Source organism: Ptychodera flava, chromosome 6 (genome assembly GCF_041260155.1).
Source record: "Ptychodera flava strain L36383 chromosome 6, AS_Pfla_20210202, whole genome shotgun sequence".
Taxonomy (NCBI): domain Eukaryota; kingdom Metazoa; phylum Hemichordata; class Enteropneusta; family Ptychoderidae; genus Ptychodera; species Ptychodera flava.
The window spans coordinates 21625449-21646263 of record NC_091933.1 but is presented as its reverse complement, the minus strand read 5'-3'; the positions used below and the strand labels follow the sequence as shown (position 1 = coordinate 21646263).

General features: G+C 38.2%; 1 protein-coding gene across 1 annotated transcript; it reads left to right on the top strand.

The window, feature by feature from the left end:
• The first annotated feature begins 2984 nt into the window (after positions 1-2984).
• LOC139135149 (sulfotransferase 1C4-like) lies at positions 2985-15353 on the top strand. The gene is made up of 10 exons (XM_070702404.1): positions 2985-3269; positions 4644-4873; positions 4977-5085; positions 6046-6140; positions 6498-6663; positions 7502-10896; positions 11007-11169; positions 13317-13411; positions 14154-14319; positions 14658-15353. Exons 1-6 carry the CDS (start codon positions 3131-3133, stop codon positions 7612-7614), a joined length of 852 nt encoding a protein of 283 aa, XP_070558505.1. The 5' UTR covers positions 2985-3130; the 3' UTR covers positions 7615-10896; positions 11007-11169; positions 13317-13411; positions 14154-14319; positions 14658-15353.
• Positions 15354-20815: the final 5462 nt, after the last annotated feature.

Genomic DNA, 20815 nt, shown 5'->3' with positions numbered 1-20815 from the left:
AATCGGAATTTTATATTTTCTCCCTAGAGTTAACACAGGGATGGCGACCATTTTGAATTTTAAAGATCGGTAAATCTTGAGTTATTTGTTTCTCTGGTGCCAACATTCGCAGGGTGACCCCCTATTTTTATTCTTGATTCAGTAAGAGAATGGCTGAAAGTTTCATAACGGAAAGTTTGAGCAAAAGTTTAACGGGACAAAGTCGGCCATTTTTCATGAATTTTGTTTGATGAGATACTTCTTATATTGTTTGAGTGTTGAAAGATACTGAATGAATGGGTGACCATGCATATATGCGACCCCGGTTTTAGACACGATAAGGCCAAAGTAATTACATTCTTTGTTTTGCGTCCCAACCCGCCTAGGTTTTTAAGGTTTTCATGAAAAACACACACAGTGTATTTGAATAGGAAATTTTAGGAGATGACCGCTTAGCTTTTCTGAACGAAAATTTTGTTACAATTTGTTATTTGCTGCAATCAAATTACATTGTGTTAATTTTCTTGTATGTGTTTTTTCAGCCTCTTAGACGCGTACCTTTTCCCATTTAGTTTGGACGCAAAAGAAAGAATTTAATTACTTTGGCCTAAACGAAACCATCGCGATGGTTAAGTACTATAAAGTTGAACCCTGACCTCTATCGACATTCCCAAGTGGACCACGAAGTTGTTAAAACGTTCCGGCATATCAGAAACCTCCGAGAGAGTGGGACTTTTCAAGTGTGCTATTCGTCTATATCAGTTTATGCAGCTGTACGGAGTAAAATTACACATTTCCGAAAAGTTTGTCAAAATTTCCCGCTATACACAAGAAACGCGAGATTCTCTAGATAAAGAACACAAATTTTTCATCAAAATATTGCTAGTTGCTAGCTTAGTTAGGGAGTTTCTTGTGTATATACTCATGAGAGTCTCTAAATATAAACTGTTTGATCAAAATATGCGGGTAATGGGGTCTCAATAGAACCGGTTGATGTTATAACATCAATGCATGCTGTCTCTAAATAGGCATGAAAAGACAAAGACAAAGATAGCCATTTCAATTACTTTCAAATCACAGTATTTCAAACGACACAACAGAACAATGTTACCCAGACGATCTAGCGGTCAAGTTGGTGAAAAAGACAACTGTTACACCACCGCTGTGATATACACGCTGTTGCCATCGGTCCGGTCAGCGAAAGTTACCGTACGGTGTTTTCCCCCATGTTTGTGTGTCTTTTAGGAAAGTTAGCGAGTGAGAATTATGTCACGCATGCTTTAGAAGGTCTTCTAATTGGCAAGCCTGTAGAACTAAATATACGTGGTATGGTTGTATGAAATTTGCTGTGTTTTAAAATTTACCAGCTTTCATTAAGAGGATTAAATTTTCTCAAATTCCTGGCCGCTGGGTGTGTGGGATCGACGGTGTGGGAAAAAATATCCCCAACTCGTGTGAGAAATCTGATCCCAGGTCCTTAGGGGTGTGAGATTCTATTAATCCCTTGTAAGTCACAGTCTCGTCGATATTGGAAGAGTTTTAAGTTGAATGTGCCTCGGGGAAAGATGTTCGGACTCTCATGCTTAAAGGTATTGGTGTAAGAAACATTATCATCATCCTAGTTTTTTTTTAACAATCGTAAATTTTATTTTTCCTCATAGAGTTAACACAGGGATAGGGCCATTTTGTTTTTCAAATATCAGTAAAGCGGGTCAATTTATTTGTCTGGTTCTAAACTGTGCACAGTGACCCCTGGTTTTTATTCTTGATTCGGCAAGAGAATGGTTGAGAGTTTCATTTAGGAAAGTTTGAGCAAAAATATAAGTCTTTCATTTCCGAGGCGCTTACTACTTTGAATCACACGTTGAGGAAAAAAATACACATCTGAAATGTGTACGTCTCTTTCTACCTCCATGGTACAGCAAAAGCAAGTGCTGTTCCGGTGCAGTTTGCTCTCATGATGTCATGGGATTAGAGTTGTTCGTTGTTCTGTGTGAATGTACGACCGGCCTGCGCTATGCATAGCAGAGCAAAGGTCGCCGTCATCAGTAAACTGCACACTTTGCCGACTCATACCCGCAGAAATAGAGCAGCGGAGTCCAAAGTTAGCCATCGGAATATTTAATTGACCATCTAACACCATGATGATAAGTCCTTGGGGATAGGGAAAACCTATAAAAATCATAAAATTGGTACTGAACTACAGAAAGCAGTTACAACGGAAATGTATTTGCTCAAGGAAAATAAAATGAGACCTGAAAGGCAATAATTAATTATAAGTTTATGTCTCGTCCTGGTGAGCCAAAAAGAGGTATAATTGAGACAATCTTTTTCTAACTTGCCAGAGAAAATTAAAATATTTCTTACTAGTAGACGGTATCCAGGTAACAGACTTTCTTGGATCAATAACAAGTTCGATATTCGAAATGAGGGACAAACTTACTGAATTCATTGCGCAACTTTCACTGTTAGACTGAAAGATTCGCTCCGACCACGAGACCGGAGATGGGACTCACGACTTTACAAAGATACAAATTTTGTTAATTGAATGAAACTAAAGAATTGAATGAAACTAAGGGAGGGTTATAACATTAAACACCAAAACTAAAGAGATACTGTAAGTATTACTTAGGTCTCGTAACTAAGAGAATCCTGAGAATCAATGCTCGTAGTTACGTGAATAAAAATCCTGTAATTACGGGAACCACCGCTGGATGAAAACATGTCTACTCGGAGTTATGGTAGTTATGATGCCATTTGTATTACCTTGTGCGTGAAAAGTTAAAATAAGTAAGGTGGAGAATCATCGTAGACTTTCTCACAGCCCCTCGCTGGCTATATACTGTGGCTGCTATACCGTAGCTTAGTGATCTCTGCTAGCTCGCTCAGCTGATGGAGTCATGAGTCAGGCCACCCGCACTGGTGCGTAGAAAGCGAGGGTCAGAGAGCGTCTAGAGGGGTCTATAGTCATGGCACCTATTCAACCTATTCTGCATATGACCCGGAAAGAGAAACGAATTGGTTTCATTTGGCGTGATCACATTCGGTGACATTCACTGAAGGAAAGCAACGCTGGTAGTCCGCTGAATGTAAGAGCGCGGGCTCTTTCGGGGCAGAGTAGATAAGGGTTTTTTTGTCATCGTATTAAGATATGAGCGCTCCAGAGGGATTTCATTACTACGATGGTGTACTCTTCTATGAACGTCTGTTCCCTGCCTCGGCGCTCGACGCAGTGAAAGAGTTTAAAGTCCGCAAAGATGACCTATACGTTTTGACTTATCCTAAGTCCGGTGAGTCTAAGTTTCAAGCTACGCTGATCGACAAGCGGCGTTGTTCCACCCCAACACATTGCTGCCACTTGACGTTTATAATATAACAAAGAGAGGCGCCTGGTTGTATTTCATGGGGTAAATACGAAATATTGCCCTCACTTCACTTGTCTATTCGACGTCAACACCAAAAGTGGTATTGGGTTTAATTTCGAGGACAAAGTTCATGACAGTCGTAACATGTTGTGCAGTTGAGCGAATGTTGCACCATTCAGCAAGGCTGTTTATGTCGAATTGCTTCGTTGGGTAGTAGCTGATTGGTACAACATTCGCTGAAAATACGAAAATGGTGAAAATACGATAGATCATGATGTCGAAGTAACCGCACTGAAAACTGAATTTTCTCTGTATCTTTCCCAATTTACTGGGCAGGCTCTTTCCTTCGTTCTTTCGTGACGATGACGTCATCGCCATGGCGGTGTGTTTTGATAATATCTGTGGGTGTGAACTGAGAGAATTAGGAATTATGTTCAGACTTTGGTATGATTGCACACACCATTCGCGCATTCAAAAGCTACTAGTATTATACTGCGAACATGTTCATTCTAAACTCCCTTACTTTCACAATCGAACAAATATGCCCACAGGTTGCGTAAACTATGACTAATTGATATGCATGGCGTCGCTAAAAGTGGTGGTACTGAGATATGCTGGTTAGATTTGTACCTATTAGAAACACCAGCTCTACGAGAAGCAACACACTCTGTCCAAATATGCATGTATTTATATATTTATGGTTCACAGTCAACTCTGCTGTGAATAAAAATCAGCCGAAACCGTCGCATCTAACCCAGCTCAACCAAAATTAACGTGATCAGCTTCGCCCAAAACCAACTTGGCCACAAGGCACTTCTCGTCTGCTCATTACTGGATTTTCAACTTGATCATTGCCAACTCACACTGAAACAATCGCTCGAGGACAAAGCGATTAATTCTGAGTATTATACAAGCCCTTATCAGACACTAGAACCTTACTCTATATAAGGAAAAGTAAAATTTTGGTTCTGTAACCATTACGTGGTTAAGGGTTAGTCGACCATACATTAGCTACAGCTTGGTCCCTGACTGTTCCCGCAATCCACCGTATAGCTAAATTGACAAAGTTGTGCTTTGTTCCAATTTTAGTTAACTTCATAAATTGTCTTTTATTTAGTTTCTCGCCCTATGCGAAAACGCTTAAACATAAGATACATAGATACAGACACATACAGACAGACAGACAAACAGACAGACAGACAGACAGACAGACAGACAGACAGACAGACAGACAGACAGACAGACAGACACAGAAAGACATACCTAACACACCAAAATTTAAATATTCTTTGCTCGCAGGTACGACATGGACGCAAGAAATCGTATCTCTCATAAAAGACAGTGACGATTTAGACTCAACCGACAAAATTCCCATACGAAAGCGGGTACCATTTCTGGAAATAGTCCCCCCGGGAGAAGAGCGAATCCCAATTTCGAAAGTGCTGGATACTATGGAATCACCTAGATACATAAAGACACATCTCATCAAACGACTGCTGCCTCCTGACATATTCACGGTCAAACCAAAGGTAAGATATGAGCCTTCATGAAATTGTGTCATTGATATTCAGTATGACCTTTGCCAATAAACTAACAGTAGAGCGCCCTCCTTTCACGTTTACATTTTGATAGGTAGTGTACGTGGCTAGAAATCCAAAGGATGTGCTCGTATCCTATTATGAATTTAACCTTCATCCTTGGCCATGGGAGGAATATTTTACCAATTTTCTGAAAGGAAATGGTGAGTAAATAACCTTTGCATATCACTTAATTTTATTCTACTTTGGTCTGATTGTTAGTTTTATACATTTGTGGGAACACCGGATAATCTAAATTCTGTATGAAATGCTAACTCGAGCAAACATTTATATTTCCTATATGACGTGCACATTGCCTATATGACGTGCATTTTACAGTGAGATTTGGTAATTCATAATTTAGGCTTTCGAATACTAACGGAGTACTTTATTATTGCGAATACACACAACTCATGCCGAAAATAATTGTAATTTTCATGTTTTGAGAGTAATCTCGCTGCGGTGAAAAGTTTCCACAATTTAGAAAATTTTAACATTTTTACATATGACTATACCATCCTACCATCTACACGTTTATTTATATCATTTATATACATATCATACTTAAAATAACAATAATTTGGATACATACATACATACATACATACATACATACATACATACATACATACATACATACATACATACATACATACATACATACATACTACATACAAACAACATACAAACATAACTACATACATACATACATACTACATACATACATACATACATACATACATACATACATACATACATACATACATACATACATACATACATACATACATACATACATACATACATACATACATACATACATATAACTTCAGCAGCCTATATCTGATACAGATGAAGATTAAGTAAAATGAATATTATTACGTTATCTTCACAATTATTTTACAGTGTCTTCCACGTAATCTCATCAGTAATAATATGGGTTTTTTTTCGGTGAGTCAATGCTCTAATGGGTAATGCCACTGAAACAGGACGAGTTTAATTTGCATTTGTTAATGCTTGTGCCTGCTTGCTCTCGTAAAGTCAGATGGCTATATCAAAGCCAAAACATTTGTTCACGGTAATTGTACAGTCTCGAAAGCTTGTATTTTTTAATCTCTGCCTAGTTTGTAATGGATCCTGGTTAGAAAACGTTGAGTACTGGTGGGAACACCGCAATGACGACAACATACTGTTTCTCTTTTACGAAGAATTGAAACGGGTGAGTTGCTTGAGTATGTGAGAAATGGGAACTATAACAATGATACCTACAGTGCACGAATCCGTGATCTATGAAGGTGTAAGTTCCCGTGCAAATATGGATATTGATGTATATGACAGACAAATGGGACAGAACGCCATTGTTCAGCAGTTTGTTAAAATCTGCTTTCCGTGATTGCTTAAGCTCCAACATTCGACTGTACAAATATATATGATACTGTAACAGCCTATACAGTGCATAAATTCGATTACTTGAACTGCCAAGCATGCACGCCTTAAACGCAGATATAAAAATTAAAACACTTTTAATAATAAATCTGACTACAGCTACTTTTGCTTCCTCTGCCTTGTTTCTAAGGATCTGAAAGGCCACGTTCGCAAGATCGCCAACTTTCTAAATAAACCTTTGGACGAGGCTACCGTAGATGAAATAACTCGTCGGTCGTCCTTCGACGCCATGAAGGATAACCCAAGCGTAAATTTTAAAACATTTATCGGCGATGGACAACGACAATTACGCAGAGGTATGGTCACTATGTAACATGTCTTACTTTACTAAAACTTTTCAGACACACACAGGAAAAGTATAGGTTTGGAAATCACACGCAGAGAGACAGAGCTACATGTACCGATCAGTCATCGTTGATGAAGAAGACCAGATAACGCGTATTTCTTTTAGTCAATGTTACCATTACTTATCTTCGGCTGGGTTTTTTTTTTTCATAAAGCAAATCAGTGAAAACCATGTGACTTGACTTGTGAAGAGAAGTACCGTTTGAATACACCAAGTACACTAATCTCTCTTGTAACATGAAAGTTCCCTGCGTCACCATGCGATCCAAACGATAATTATCAAGCTGAAATCTGCTCTCTTATTTGTGTTAATTGGATATTGAACATGTCGGTTTTATCTGCAAATGTAAGCTCATCTGCTTTTCTATCTCAGCAATGCGCTTGCTTTAACGAGTAATTTGTAATACTACAGCATTCAGCTATAGGGCACCCAACATATTTGAGAAATTTGCAAAATGTAAAGATCCAATTCTCCAAAATTAGTTACAATCGTGTTCATATATATATATATATATATATATATATATATATATATATATATATATATATATATATATTATGTAGCAAATAGGAAAAACGACATTTACATTGTCACATAATGACATTTCAAGGACTAGCAATATACCTTTTTGGCTTATGGCCAGGGCACAAATGTTCAGTTCGGGTCGGCCGTTCATGTGAGAGACATCTTCCTCTTATTTGCAAGTGAACTCACGGTAAAGACAGCCAAATGGTTGAATGATGACAATTTTAATCAATAGCTTTTGTCGCTTTTTTCATTTCAACCAGGTCAATCTGGGGCGTGGAAGACTCGCCTTACTGAAGCTGAAAATGAAGCCATTGAAAAAGCTTTCAGCAAAAGACTCGAAGAAATTAATTTTGAATTTCCGTCCGACTCGTAACATGACAAAATTATGATTGTATCATCAGGATAGTTTTGGGGAAAATTGTATCGTCATATTTTGTAACTGTGAGCGACTCCTGCTAACGCTTCTGAACATATTTTCTGTCTTTCGAAACATTAAACGCAAAGTATCCTCTTCATCAATTCAACTTCTCGACCGAATGTACAAAACACTCAGAACTTAAAAATCCGTCATAAAATGAAAAGGAAAATTGGACATCTTAGCGTTTAATTGGTAAACGAATTAGCGCACTGAAACACATTTTATCATGAGGAACACAGAAATGCAGAATGTTGGAAATACAAATGTCAGACACCCAGTACGTTTTATGGACACCTCAAGCGAGTTAATCATAAACAACCTTGATGGTCAAACATTTCGTTTGCAAATATGCGTTTAACGGCAGAATCCACGGGATGATGGCAAGACTATGTGGCTTCAACACAGATGGAGGAGAAAGTTCGCCGAATCATTCCCACGCAGGAAACTATCATTCTTTAGCACACTTCGACTTGAAATCAACTAACAATTAAATTCGTGACGCACATATATCGGGAAGGTTCTACTGTTCTGTGTGTTGTATTGGTCGATAATTTTTTTCATTAGGGTACCACTAACGTTATGCGGTATGATAACTGATGACTGCTCGGCCACAACATGATACAGCTACCAAAGTTTCACTATCACCTTTGAAAACACACACAGCAACGAGGTTTGTTATTGCTATGAGAAGGCCTACAACACTCAGTGCATTATGCGCCTGCTTACAGATACAGTTTTATTACAGCCTCATATTATGCCTATGGGATACGAGATAAACTTAGAAATGCCTCATTATTTATGAAGGGGGAGTCATAGGAACTTAAGAGGATGTCCTTCAAAAATCAAAAGCGAGAAAGGGCTTACATATTTTTTTTAGATGTAAGGAAGAGGTCACTCCGAATTCCTGCTTGGGACTGGGAAACTAAAATTTTCAGGATTTTACAAAGGGTTCCGTCGACCCCTATCCATATATACTGACGGTCCACTTAGATCTGTAAATCCCCTCAAATCATGATATCTACAAAGCCACGGTAGACTACATCACATAGTTATTTCAATGTCAGCCAATTCCATTCCCCTGCATGTAGAAAAACAATAACATGCCATTTTAACGTCAACATTTCCCAGAAAACGTTAAAAAACGATTTGGTCTCAAAATAAACCATTACGAAAATTGTATTCAAAGAGTGGTGTAATGACCGTGCTAGATGTCGAGATTAGTGGATAAAATGTTCTCTTCATATGACAACCAATAAAATATGTGGGCTCGGTGGCATTGCTATGTGGTATTAATAGATATTCTGCATCGTTATTGCTTTTTATTTTACTTTTTTGTTTGTTTTATGTACTATGTTATATTTTGGTTTTATAACATTGGTGTTGTATTGTGTGTTTGATGTTAAGAACCACACGTAAATTTATTTATCGGAGATAATAAAGTTTTCTAAATCTGAATCTGAATCAACAACAAGACATAAAATGACGACATTGTTACCTTATGGAGTCACCTACCTCAGTCAATTAATGTTCTATCGCATAATTCTTTGACTCTGGAAACAAAGTACACTTATTTTTTATTTGTTCCATAATTGTATTTTCTAATGAAACAAACATAATTCACGGCAGGGGCCGGATTAGAAGTTGGAGGGGGGATGAAAAAACTGGGTGGTTTTTTTTTTTTGGGGGGGGGGGGGGCGACTTGAAAATTCCAGAGTACTAGGACGTTCAGGCGAAATAACCATATTATCAGATATACTTTGCTGGTTTTAAATTGATTTTATAGCTCATATTTGGTTTTGTATATAAATTACAAAAAGAGCTTAAATGATGAGTCGGTGGCGTCTGTATGTCTGTATGTTTGTGGGTATGTTTTCATGGTTTTCTCGGGGTATCATATGTATAAACACTGGTATCTTTTGACAAAATTTCAATATCATATTTGTTTTACACCCTAGCACTACCAAATGCCATATTCCAGTGGATTAAATATACATCAGTTGTCAACCGTCTACAAGTGCTCATAGTTTGTGCCATAGATAACCATGTATACTGAAATGACAGTTTTGAGTGGAATTTCAATATAAAATTTCTTGTACACAAATGTTATCCTAAACATCTTATTCTAGTGAAGTAAATTCTTATAGATTGTCAAACATAAATAAATGCACAGATATAGCCAGCTTTGGTTTGGAGAAAAATTGTTTATGGTTCGTGCAATAGACAACACACCGCAACAGCAAGAGCTATTCGGATAAGTTGGCACCGGTCTGCTCTATTTTTTTCATATGGCGGGGGCTTCCAATGTTTTCCTTGCCAACAGAGTATGGGGTCTCTGAAAATTTTGGCTGCTGTTGTGGCGAGGGGGGCCTTGGAAAAATTGGACGAAAGATTTCCTTAACCGCACCCCCTGCAGTTTATTGTGCCCCAACTCTTCTTTAACTCACGAAAAGTATATTTAAAATGCTAAATTTTGGCATGATGTAGTGATTGTGTAGAGTGCTGCCTCAGTTTGGAATATGTGGCCTGCAGTTTCCTCCTTTGACCTATATACATATCAATTCATGGCCCATTGTCTGCTAGCCAGCTTCAAAGCATTCAAGGGGCGTGACCTGTTTATGAACAGAGTAGGTCGGCCATTTTAATGGTTGCGAGGTATGACGGCCCCAGAAGGATTTCACTATTACGAAGGCGTGCTCTTTTACGACAAGCAATTCCCAAAGTCGGGTGAGGGTCATCAAATTTGCTTTGACCTATATTCCAAATGTCTTCTCATGTTTAAATGGGTAGCAGTCAGCCTTCAAATACTGTTGCATGTACGTATAATTCTAAAATTGCTGTAAAATTCAGAAAAAAAGAGACTGCAAAATTGACAATGAGTTTGCTTTAAACTTAAAACAGGTGAAAACCTCAGTAGTATTGAATCTATGAGATTAGAGAAAAGTTTGGTCTTGGTCGAAAACTCGATTTCATGCGTATTTTCATACATATTCAGCTATTACAACTTCAGGTACGACATGGATGCAACAAATTGTGTCTCTGATAAGGAACAGTGACGACATCGACTCAACAGACGAAGTACCATTAACAAAGCGGGTACCATTTCTGGAAAATGTTTCCCGGGGAGAAGAGCGAATTCCAATTTCTAAAGTGCTGGATACCATGGAATCACCAAGATACATAAAGACACATCTCATCAAACGACTGCTGCCTCCTGACATATTCACAGTCAGACCAAAGGTAAGGTATGATCATGAAATCGTGTATTTGATATTCAGTATGACTTCTGCTATTAAACTAACAGGAGGGCGCCCTTCTGCAACAAATGCAACAAATTGTGTCTCTCGTAGAAATATCATTGACGACGAAGACTCAACTGTACCATGCATTGAGCTAGCCCATCCAAGAGGAAACGGCATCCCTGATTGAAAATTGCTGGAGACTATGGAGTCACCGAGACACATCTCATAAAACGACTGCTGCCTCATGAGATATTCATTGGTTAAACCAAAGGTAAGATGTGAAATTGTTGTGGTCTGGTACTATTGTGCATGACTTCTACCAATACACTAACAGGGCATCGCCTCCACGTCTTATATTTTCATTGGTGGTGCATTTGGCCCGGAATCCAAAAGATGTGTTGATATCATATTATGACTTTCAAATTCATCCCTGGTCATGGGAGGAATATTTTGACAATTTTCTGAAAGGAAACGGTAATTGAAAATCTATTGCTTACCATTTCCATATCATTTATCAGGCGATTATCACCGTTCAGATGAATGTGGTGTAACGATGGCAATGTTTCAGTTCTATCAAATATTAGTTACCTTGGCGAAAACATGTGTTTTTCACGATGTGTCCGCGAGAAATAGGATCGGTTACTTAAACTTGGTAATGGTTTCAACGATTAGGAATTTCTCGGCGCGCACATGTAGCTGAAAAATTCAGGAAAGTCAGTTTACATTCGCATATCATCGAAAAACGACGAAGGTAGAAGAAGCTTTTTTGGAAAATATTGACACTAGATGAAATCGGGCACAATTTCAAAGTATTTATCTAATGCGCTTAGATTAGATGAGATGACAAAATTATTTTAGAGTTGGAAAATTACAATCAGGGTATGACGTGTTATTAAAAATAAGACCCTTCCTTCATATTTTGCCTTAGAAGAAATCACTTAGCCAGAGAAAAAAAATCTTGTTCATCGGATTTTTGGACCAAGTCCCAGGAGCGGCGAGCGAAAAATTTTTTTTTTATTTTTTTAGGCCGAAGGTAAACGCGGTTCTCTGGCATTTTTGCATACATGCAGAAAAGGCAAGATAATTGTTTCCCTTTTTACCAGAAATATCTCAGACAAGAAACACTGATACTGGTAACTGAATTCAATACTATATTTCCCAACAATAATATAGGCCATTACATTCACAGTTAGTGTTTGCACAACATATTCTGAGCATTTCAAAATTCTCTCAGAATAAAACTGAAATGTACAGCAAATCACTGAAATTCAACAATTCAGTATTGTCCTTTAATATTGTCCTGGTAGGACCTAGCATCTGAATTTTTTTCATTTTACTTTGGCCCCATGTTTGGCCACTTTTGTCTACATTAGGGTCATACTTTCACAACCAAGAAGAATTTTTGGTCAAAAACCTCTGTGTAGATTTCAAGTGTTTTACCTACTATATATACACATTTTACACAATGGTCTAACAACACTGTACTGTGATCGGAGTGAAGTTATATAGTCATCATTCAGATCGTACTTTAACATCGACGCAACCATGTGTTTTGTCATTGCCGTAAATTTTTATACTTTCGATGCAATTTTCATTCAATCAGATGCACCGTCCATCTATATCTGCTGTCACGATCTTGTTGAACAAATCGCCGAACGTAATGTCAGGACAAACACTGAATAGCGTCTCTGGAACTAACTGTTGGCCATCACGTCGAATGTTGGCGATCAAATTAATACTCATGATGTGACATGTACTAACCTTTACAAAACGAGCAAATTTCTGGCCAAATCGACCCACTTTGCGTCGTGATTCGCCAAATTCAGACGTCACAACAACGTGTTGGCGGTCAACTAAGTCCGAACACGTATGAAGTCTCATTCAAAATCCCGTGCCCGCGAAAACCCGACACAGTGTAGGGCGCCACCAGCGGCAGTACTAAAAATATTTGTAATGCGGAAGTAAGAATTTGCCGGGATCAAAAAAAAAAAAAAAAATTTCCAAATATGCCAAAGTAGAAGCGGCGATTCCGATGAACACTTAGTTTTTCTTCCTGGCCTTACGTGATTCTTATCAAGGAAGAAAGTATTGTAGAATGAGTGGCTCTAGATTATAGTTTCTTGATCCAGAATTTCAACAGGAAAATTCTATATATTTTGAATCATCAATATACTTTTTCGGCCTTTCATATAATCTCAATATGTTGACACTACTTGATGAGGTATGGATGCATGCTAAACAGTCCTATGGATAGTAGTGTCGCGCCAGGACTGTTGCGGTAGGGCACGTTTTCGTGTGTTTGTGCGTGAGCATGTTTATGGCTGTCTGTTCTTGAATGTCGGTCCGACTGGGATTTGAAACAGAAACTACATATTCGCACATGTTGTACTCTTACGACATTTCTCAATCTCCACTTAGTTTGTTGTGGTTCCTGGTTTGAAAATGTTGAGTACTGGTGGGAACACCGCAATGACGACAACGTGCTGTTTCTTTTTTATGAAGACATGATACGGGTGAGATTCCTTAAGATAGATTAAGGTAGTATGCACCTCGAAAGTGAAAGACTTAAACTTTTGCTCAAACTTTCCTCAAGCAATCTTTCAATAATTCTCTTTCAAAATCAAGAATAGAAATAGGGGTCACCGTGCAAATTTTGGTGCTAGAGAAACAAATTACGCAAGATTTACCGATATTAGAAATTCAAAATGGCCGTCGCCTAGGCGATCGCTTTGCTGAACATCTTCGCGCTGTGACCGACAACAAGCTCGCATACCCGGTGGCCAAGCATTTTGGTACACCACCCCACCGCGGTCGGTCTGACATGGCAGTGTCTGCTATAAGTTCCACCACCGGCTCTACCCGCCATAAACTCGAACAGGCCACTATTTTTAAACTCGGTACTCTGGCACCGGTGTGAATGCATATTTTAACGCGTTTGATCGTTCCCTTTTTTGATTGGCTGTTTTTCTTTCTTGTGTTTCACGTTTCTCTAGCCAGTTTTAGTACTGACGAAGGGTTGCACCAAAAACGTCTGCGCATTTTAGTCTCTGCTTTGCAAGTGTTTTATTTCCCGCTGGTCGGTTAGTATTTACTGTATTTGTTTTAACTTTGCTCTTTATTTTAACGAGTACTGTATTTCCCGCTAGTCGGCCAATTTTTTACTGTGTTCCTTCACACTTGCTGCAGTTCAATCCCTCTTTTGAGGTCATTTGTAATTTTTAATCTGACTAATGCTGCTTTCCGTCTTCCGCTAAGGATCTGAAAGGTCACGTCCGTAAAATCGCTGACTTTTTGAACAAACCCTTGGACGAGGCTACTCTGGATGAAATAACTCGTCGGTCGTCCTTCGACGTCATGAAGGAAAACCCAAACGCAAACTTTAAGGCGCCGTTTGGAAAAGGAATGAGGAAATTAAACAGAGGTACGGCGTAACAAGCCTTGTTCTTCTTAAATTAGAGAGGTTTGTGAGCCGTATGATAGTCATAGAATACTGATGGGGAGTCTAGATATCGAGATCAAACCGAGAGATAGTCAGAGAATACTGATAGTGAGTCTAGATCTCGAGATCAAACCGAGAGATAGTCAGAGAATACTGATGATGAGTCTAGATCTCGAGATCAAACCGAGAGAAAGAATGTTATTATCGTTTTTCATATAAAAACAACGGATAACATGTGTATCTTTATTCCAGGTATCGGTTGTTTGCCATTGTTAATATTGTTCCGTTTGTGTTCTTTGTGCCCTTTCTGTTAACTCCAGGTAAACCCGGGATTTGGAAGAGTCGCCTTACTGACGCTGAAAATGAAGCCATGGAAAAGGCTTTCAGTGGGAGAATGAAAGAAATGAAGATTGAATTCCCCTTCTACTCCTACTATGATGATTGATAAAATGACAGCACATTTGAACGGCCGACTGTTTTTCATGTTTTATTGAAAACATTGCATGGTTTCTAAAAACTTTTTGCAAGTAAATTGCTCTAGCTTACGAAAGGTAATTGTTTAGGACAAATTTTAAAGTCTGCCAATTCATGATCACGATAAAGATCTCGCAAAAAAACTGTGACATAATCCATTGACAGTAGAAAGGAAATCAAAGTAAAACTTAAGTTGCCCACGTGGAAATAGTTGAAAAATGCAAGTTTAATCGAATAATAGAATTTGTCACTACATAAATTTACAAAAAAATAGGATTTGCGTTCCTATGATATAAAAGCAAGCATGGGGTCTCTGAAGTTACACGGGCGTATATAAATAATGGCAGACCAAAATATTTCCATTGAAAATGATTACATGACACATGAGTATTAATAACTCTTTTACTAGAGTAAATGAAGCAAGACAATTAATTTTAATAAAATGAACAAACAATGTGCATTTGTCAAGTTACACTATACAATGACAAAGAACAAACTCAGGAATGTACACAACAATTACAATAAAGTTAGATAAAGTAAAACTTTTGAAGTGCAACTTTGGAATTAATTTGAGTTGTGACAAGAATGATTCGAGATGGGTTGTTTTGTTGGACTGTTATGCATTTCAAATTGTGTAGGAGCAATGACATGACCAAGTCAAAGTAGTGAATTTGTATGATTGACAGTTGACATCTTTCACTATTGTTTCTGTGCTCCCTGGAGGTGAATGCCACGGGCTATAATTGGTTATTAATTATGGTCAGCCCTTCAGAAATCTGTTGAGAGAAAAAGGGATATACATATCAAAATATATGCAAATATATGCAAATGAACTAATTATGATATGGGAAACTCATGAAACTTTCAAAAATGTATTCAAAAAAATATAGCAAAATGTAAGTATGATGACTCATGGCATGCTCATTAAGCAAAGTCATATATGTTAAATGAAACTTGGATCAAATTCACTCCATTCAGTTTTGTTGATGGCTTAATGTAGCTAATTATAATATGAGATACTCAGAAACTTCAAGCATGACTTAAAGTAAGTATAGCTGCTGAAGCTTAGAAGTCCTATCAAATTAAGTTACAAATATCACATTCACTTTCAACATATAGGCCAAGCACAGAATTTCATTTTGTACAAGTTTTAAATCAGAGTTACATGGTCATCATAAATGTATTAGTAGATATAATCAATGTACTTCAAGAAGTCCAATCAAATGAATTTTGATACATTGCCTTATTAAAGTTTCATTAAATATGCAAATGATCTATTGAATAAAATGTCAAAGATATGAACCTTTTACTGCAACTAACACTAGATATGATCAGCAAAACGCAAAGGACCAATTTAAATCGATGCCCTGAATATTGATATATAGCCTAATTACAGACATTAATTAAACATGAAAATGAGCTTGACATAAGAATCTAACTCTTCGTGAACGATGTGTTTTGAACGCTACAAATGTAAATGAAAGCCAAGAAAACAATAAATGAAGGGCTGTACTATTTACATTTGTGTACATGTAAATTCTGAATATAGAACTTGTGAAATCATTTTGTTGTTGTTATTGTCAGGCCCGACACCATAATGCCAAATTTAGCAGGAGAACACGCACTAGACGAGTATTATTGCAATATTGAACAGGGATAGAAACACTTTTTTATTTTTTGTGGCAAAAGTTTGCCACCGGATATGAAATCAGGTGGCAATTATGAAAAATCTGGTGGCAGTTTAACACATCATGTGATCGGTGTAATAAAACATTTTCTCATTGCCACATACTCTTTCTAATTTATAAATTCTTGAAAATATGGTGAGTACACGTCACAAAAAGTCGACCCATACTGCAGGCCTCAAAGAAAATTTTTTCAACTTACTGGTCGTGGGACACGTGATGATTCATTTTTACTTGCCCGAGAGGAAATATTATTTGCTCTAAATTTATAATAATTGTACAAATAACAAGAGTTTGGGCATTTTAAGTGAATCCAAAGAGGAAAAAAGCAGATTGAAACATGAACTACATTTTGTTAAAATGAAGGACCATTATCAAATCTGAAATTTAGCACAAGAAATGTGAGAATACTTTTGTCTTTCTGTAGATTTGGCCATCTAGAAAACATCCTGGAATTTTTCCACAACCTAATCCAAAATAAAAATCTTTACATAAGATCAATAAGATTGTGTAACTTTCAGATTTTCTCCATAAATAATATCTTTAATTTACAATGTCCTTGGCTTGCTGCCGGGGCTGGCTGCTGCTCTTTATTATCAAGCTGAGATCACAAACAACTACTCTGCTAGCATGTCTAAGCATTCCCGTGAATATTACGATTAATCATAATTCAGTTCACCGACTAATTACGAATCAGCCTGTTCTTGTACGTTTTTTGGAAGTATTTCTGACAGAAATGAAATGAAAGGATTGAAATGATTTAATTATTCATTTTCTCCATCGTTATAGCATTGCATGCCCATAAAACTACTCCGGTGGCAAAATAGATTGTATTCAGCCATGCCGGTCAAGTCAACATCGAGACTGTTAAGTTGTTCAACCTCAGTTCAACGTTCAACCGTTGGTTTTCGAAATGGAGTTGCCAATACACAGCTGTGATCATCTGCTGAACGGTAACATCAGCCGACCACCAAAAAATTTAAGCTTACTCTACGAAGTTCATGAAGTTGGAACATTGCCTGGCGGGAGGTCAAACTCAAAACAATGACACGACCACCAGATCCAAACACTCCATGCTTGCTGATATGCACGTTAAATAAAACATAATTCTCCGACGAAGACGTTGCATTACAATTTAATTTACATGTAATATATGTACGGTGTCTTAGAGCGGTTGATTCCAAGGCTCTTGATTCAATGCAAGCGAACCGCCAGCCGTCACTGATACAATAGCATCGGTGACGGCTGGCGATTGGCCTGTACTAGAGCCTGTGGTTGATTCGCTTACACCTCTGCATGGCAGGGCTGTGTGTTACGGGCGTTATACGGCCTCGGCTTGTGGTGGAAGGCCGTATAACGCCGGGAACACACAGTCCTGCCCTGCAGAACTAATTCGCTTATAACTTTCACTTTGACCATGCTCGCCACAGGCACCGCCATAGTTGACAGCACTTCAACTACGTCGGCGCCTGTAATGCTCGCGGCGCGTACAGCCACTTAGGTATATAATTTTGGTGTGGGACAGGTCTAGCCAAGGAAAGGAAAGTAGCAAAACGTTTAACCATGGAGCTAGAAACGGACAAGCTCCATGGTTTAACAAAACATTCAACGCGCAGAATATGTCACAAACTTTTGTGATTTGTTGGGTATCCCTCTTTACAAACGCCGTGAAATTCACTGCACTGCTGATGACCATTCATAATGTTGCTACCTACTATTTGGTTGGAGAGAGAAAGCACATTTGACAGTGACCGAAAATCAATAATGAGAGAAATGCCGAGAGAGTTGACCGTTTGACCTCGCTGTTAATTTTATGCAGGAAATTACAATAACAATGCTTGGTCGAATGACACAGTGCCTTGAGGGTGGGATCACCAGTGGTATATGGGGAGGAGTACCTTCCCGATGGTGATAAGTGGTGCAGATTACCGTCGCCTAGGTGACTGGCGTATACGCGTGCCAAAAGACACCTATGGTTGATTTCCTGTTGACCAGTCGGATGGCAGAGTTGCAAATACCTGGACTGAACCATTTGGTTTTTTGTGGGTGTCGGTGGTACTTTGACAATATAAGTAAAAATGCACATATATTGAGTTTATTGTCTTGTTTATGAGCGGCCAGTATTTCCAACAGCATAAATTATGTGCATTTGCCCTTGAAGGAATAAATAATTTTCGAATAAAACATCGCGAATGTAACTACATTCCTTAAGCTCGACGTACACTTAAGTGCCCCAAAGAAACCATGAAATCGCCCGACTTTCGATTGAAGAGATGAGTTTTGCCAAACCGCGTATACAGAAAAAGTGGCGGATGACTTTATTTTTAGAATCATAGACAGTATAGCGAGATGTAAAAAATGTGAAACAGGCTTCCCACCTAACTATCCTAAATGTTTTTGTGTCGAGTTGTGTTTGATTCGTTTCGAAATGTGTTCCTACATTCTTATCCGATTGTTTGTGTTAATGAAATGTTTGTTTCGCTTTGGATATTTGTAGAGAAGTTTGGATTAGTGTGTACGGTAATGTTTTGTTTGTGTGGGGAAAGCTTATGGCGAGACGCAGCCGGACCTATGTTGTTACAAAAGTTGATAGAGTCGCCCTTTGACGCTTGCGTTTCGAACCCGAGTGTGGTTTCTCATCAGTCGCAGTGTAGATTCTTTCCTTAGTTTTGTGTTTGTGAAAATTTATTTTAATGCTTTTAGTGGTCTTGCTTCCGATTAGCGAGGCAAATATATTAATTTTGGTCACGTTGTGAGTCCATTTGGTGGTTCGGTTTGTTTGTTCTATATTTCTTTACTTCGGTAAATTTTGTTTTGACTGGTGTGTCTTTTAGATTTTTGCGGAGGTTTGTGAATTTTTAGGCAATAAGTACCACTGCGGGGTACGGATTTTATGTTTATTGGATCAAGATACTTACCAGTATCCTGGTTGATGTGCTTGTTCTCGTACATTTTAATTAATAGTTCATTTACTTTGTTTACTGTTTGTTCTGGCTTGTTGTGTATAATACGAGTGTTACGTAATTGCCTTTCGCATTCGAGTACGTAATCGTTTGTGTTGACAATAACGAAAAACCGACCCTTGTCGAAGGGTTATTTTCCCAAAATTTGTCCAATGTTTGCAAGCTGGTTTATCGCGATTCTTTTGGCACGCGACATGTTTTGTTTCCTTGTTTGAAAGGGTATCTCTAGAAGTGCGAGTTTAGCAGCTTCAGATAGCTTTCAAGTTTTTGTTTTTTTGTTGTTCGTGGAGTCCAATTTGACTTTTCTTTGAATTGGTGTTGTTGCGATTGTTTGTGTCTCACGATGTAGCGTAGTCACATTATACGACTTTATTTGTTGAAATCCTGAGGTGGTTTTATTCTGTTTGGTTTGCATGTTTTGTTAGTGTCCGAATGAATTTTAAGGCTTTTGCCTAGTACTATTTTTCGGAGTTTCATAGTTTGAGCGATGATAGGTTGTTGTTGAATTTCATGTTGTTGTCGGCTTTTCTTTGGAAATAGCTGATTTATTTCCACGGCCATGTTTTCTGTTACGTTACTGTGATTGTTTATTTTGTATTTAATGTTGTGTTTCAGTTGTTTGTTATGTGTACGATTTTTGTTATTTCTTTAAGTGTTTTGTGTGTTCTATGTCATCTTATCGTATTTTTTGGTAGTTCCCTTTTTGGAGTATTGGTGGCCCTGAAAAGGGCCGCTTGGTATGGGTTTTTGTTAGCGCTTGGCGCGTTTGTTTTGGCGATAAGCCTAGCTTTTTATGCTTCTTTTCGCCGATTCGATGTGCTTGGTGAGTAGGTGTTTGCCGCCTTCTTGTCACTGTTTGTGCTTACATGGACAGTCTGCATAGCCCTTGAATGTGGTCTCGATTTTGATCAAACTTACAATTTAGGAGTATATATCAAAACTGACAAAATGATTTATGTGATTACTGTAGCTATAGATAGGCTTCATTCAGGACGGGCAGCGACGGGCAGTAATTAGTAGGCAAAACAGGTGGTTTTCACCGTGGGCAGAACTCGGTGCAATGATACTGAACATTAATAGTAAGCCTGTCACCTTGAAGGTAATGCTGTAGGTGAAACAAGGACACACGATGGTACAAACAACACCACAAGTGAAACGTACACACAGAAATACACGCGTTCCTACGTTGTGCCCACCCGGGCCACGCGATTAAAATATGACTGATACTGCTGGATAGTGTTAATTGGGTCGGTAAACAGTCATTAATAGTTTAATTGACTACCTGGGTGATTGGCAGGTCGTGTCCAACGACGCATATGCAAAGCAGGCCAAAAGACAAAAGCCCCCAAAGTTATT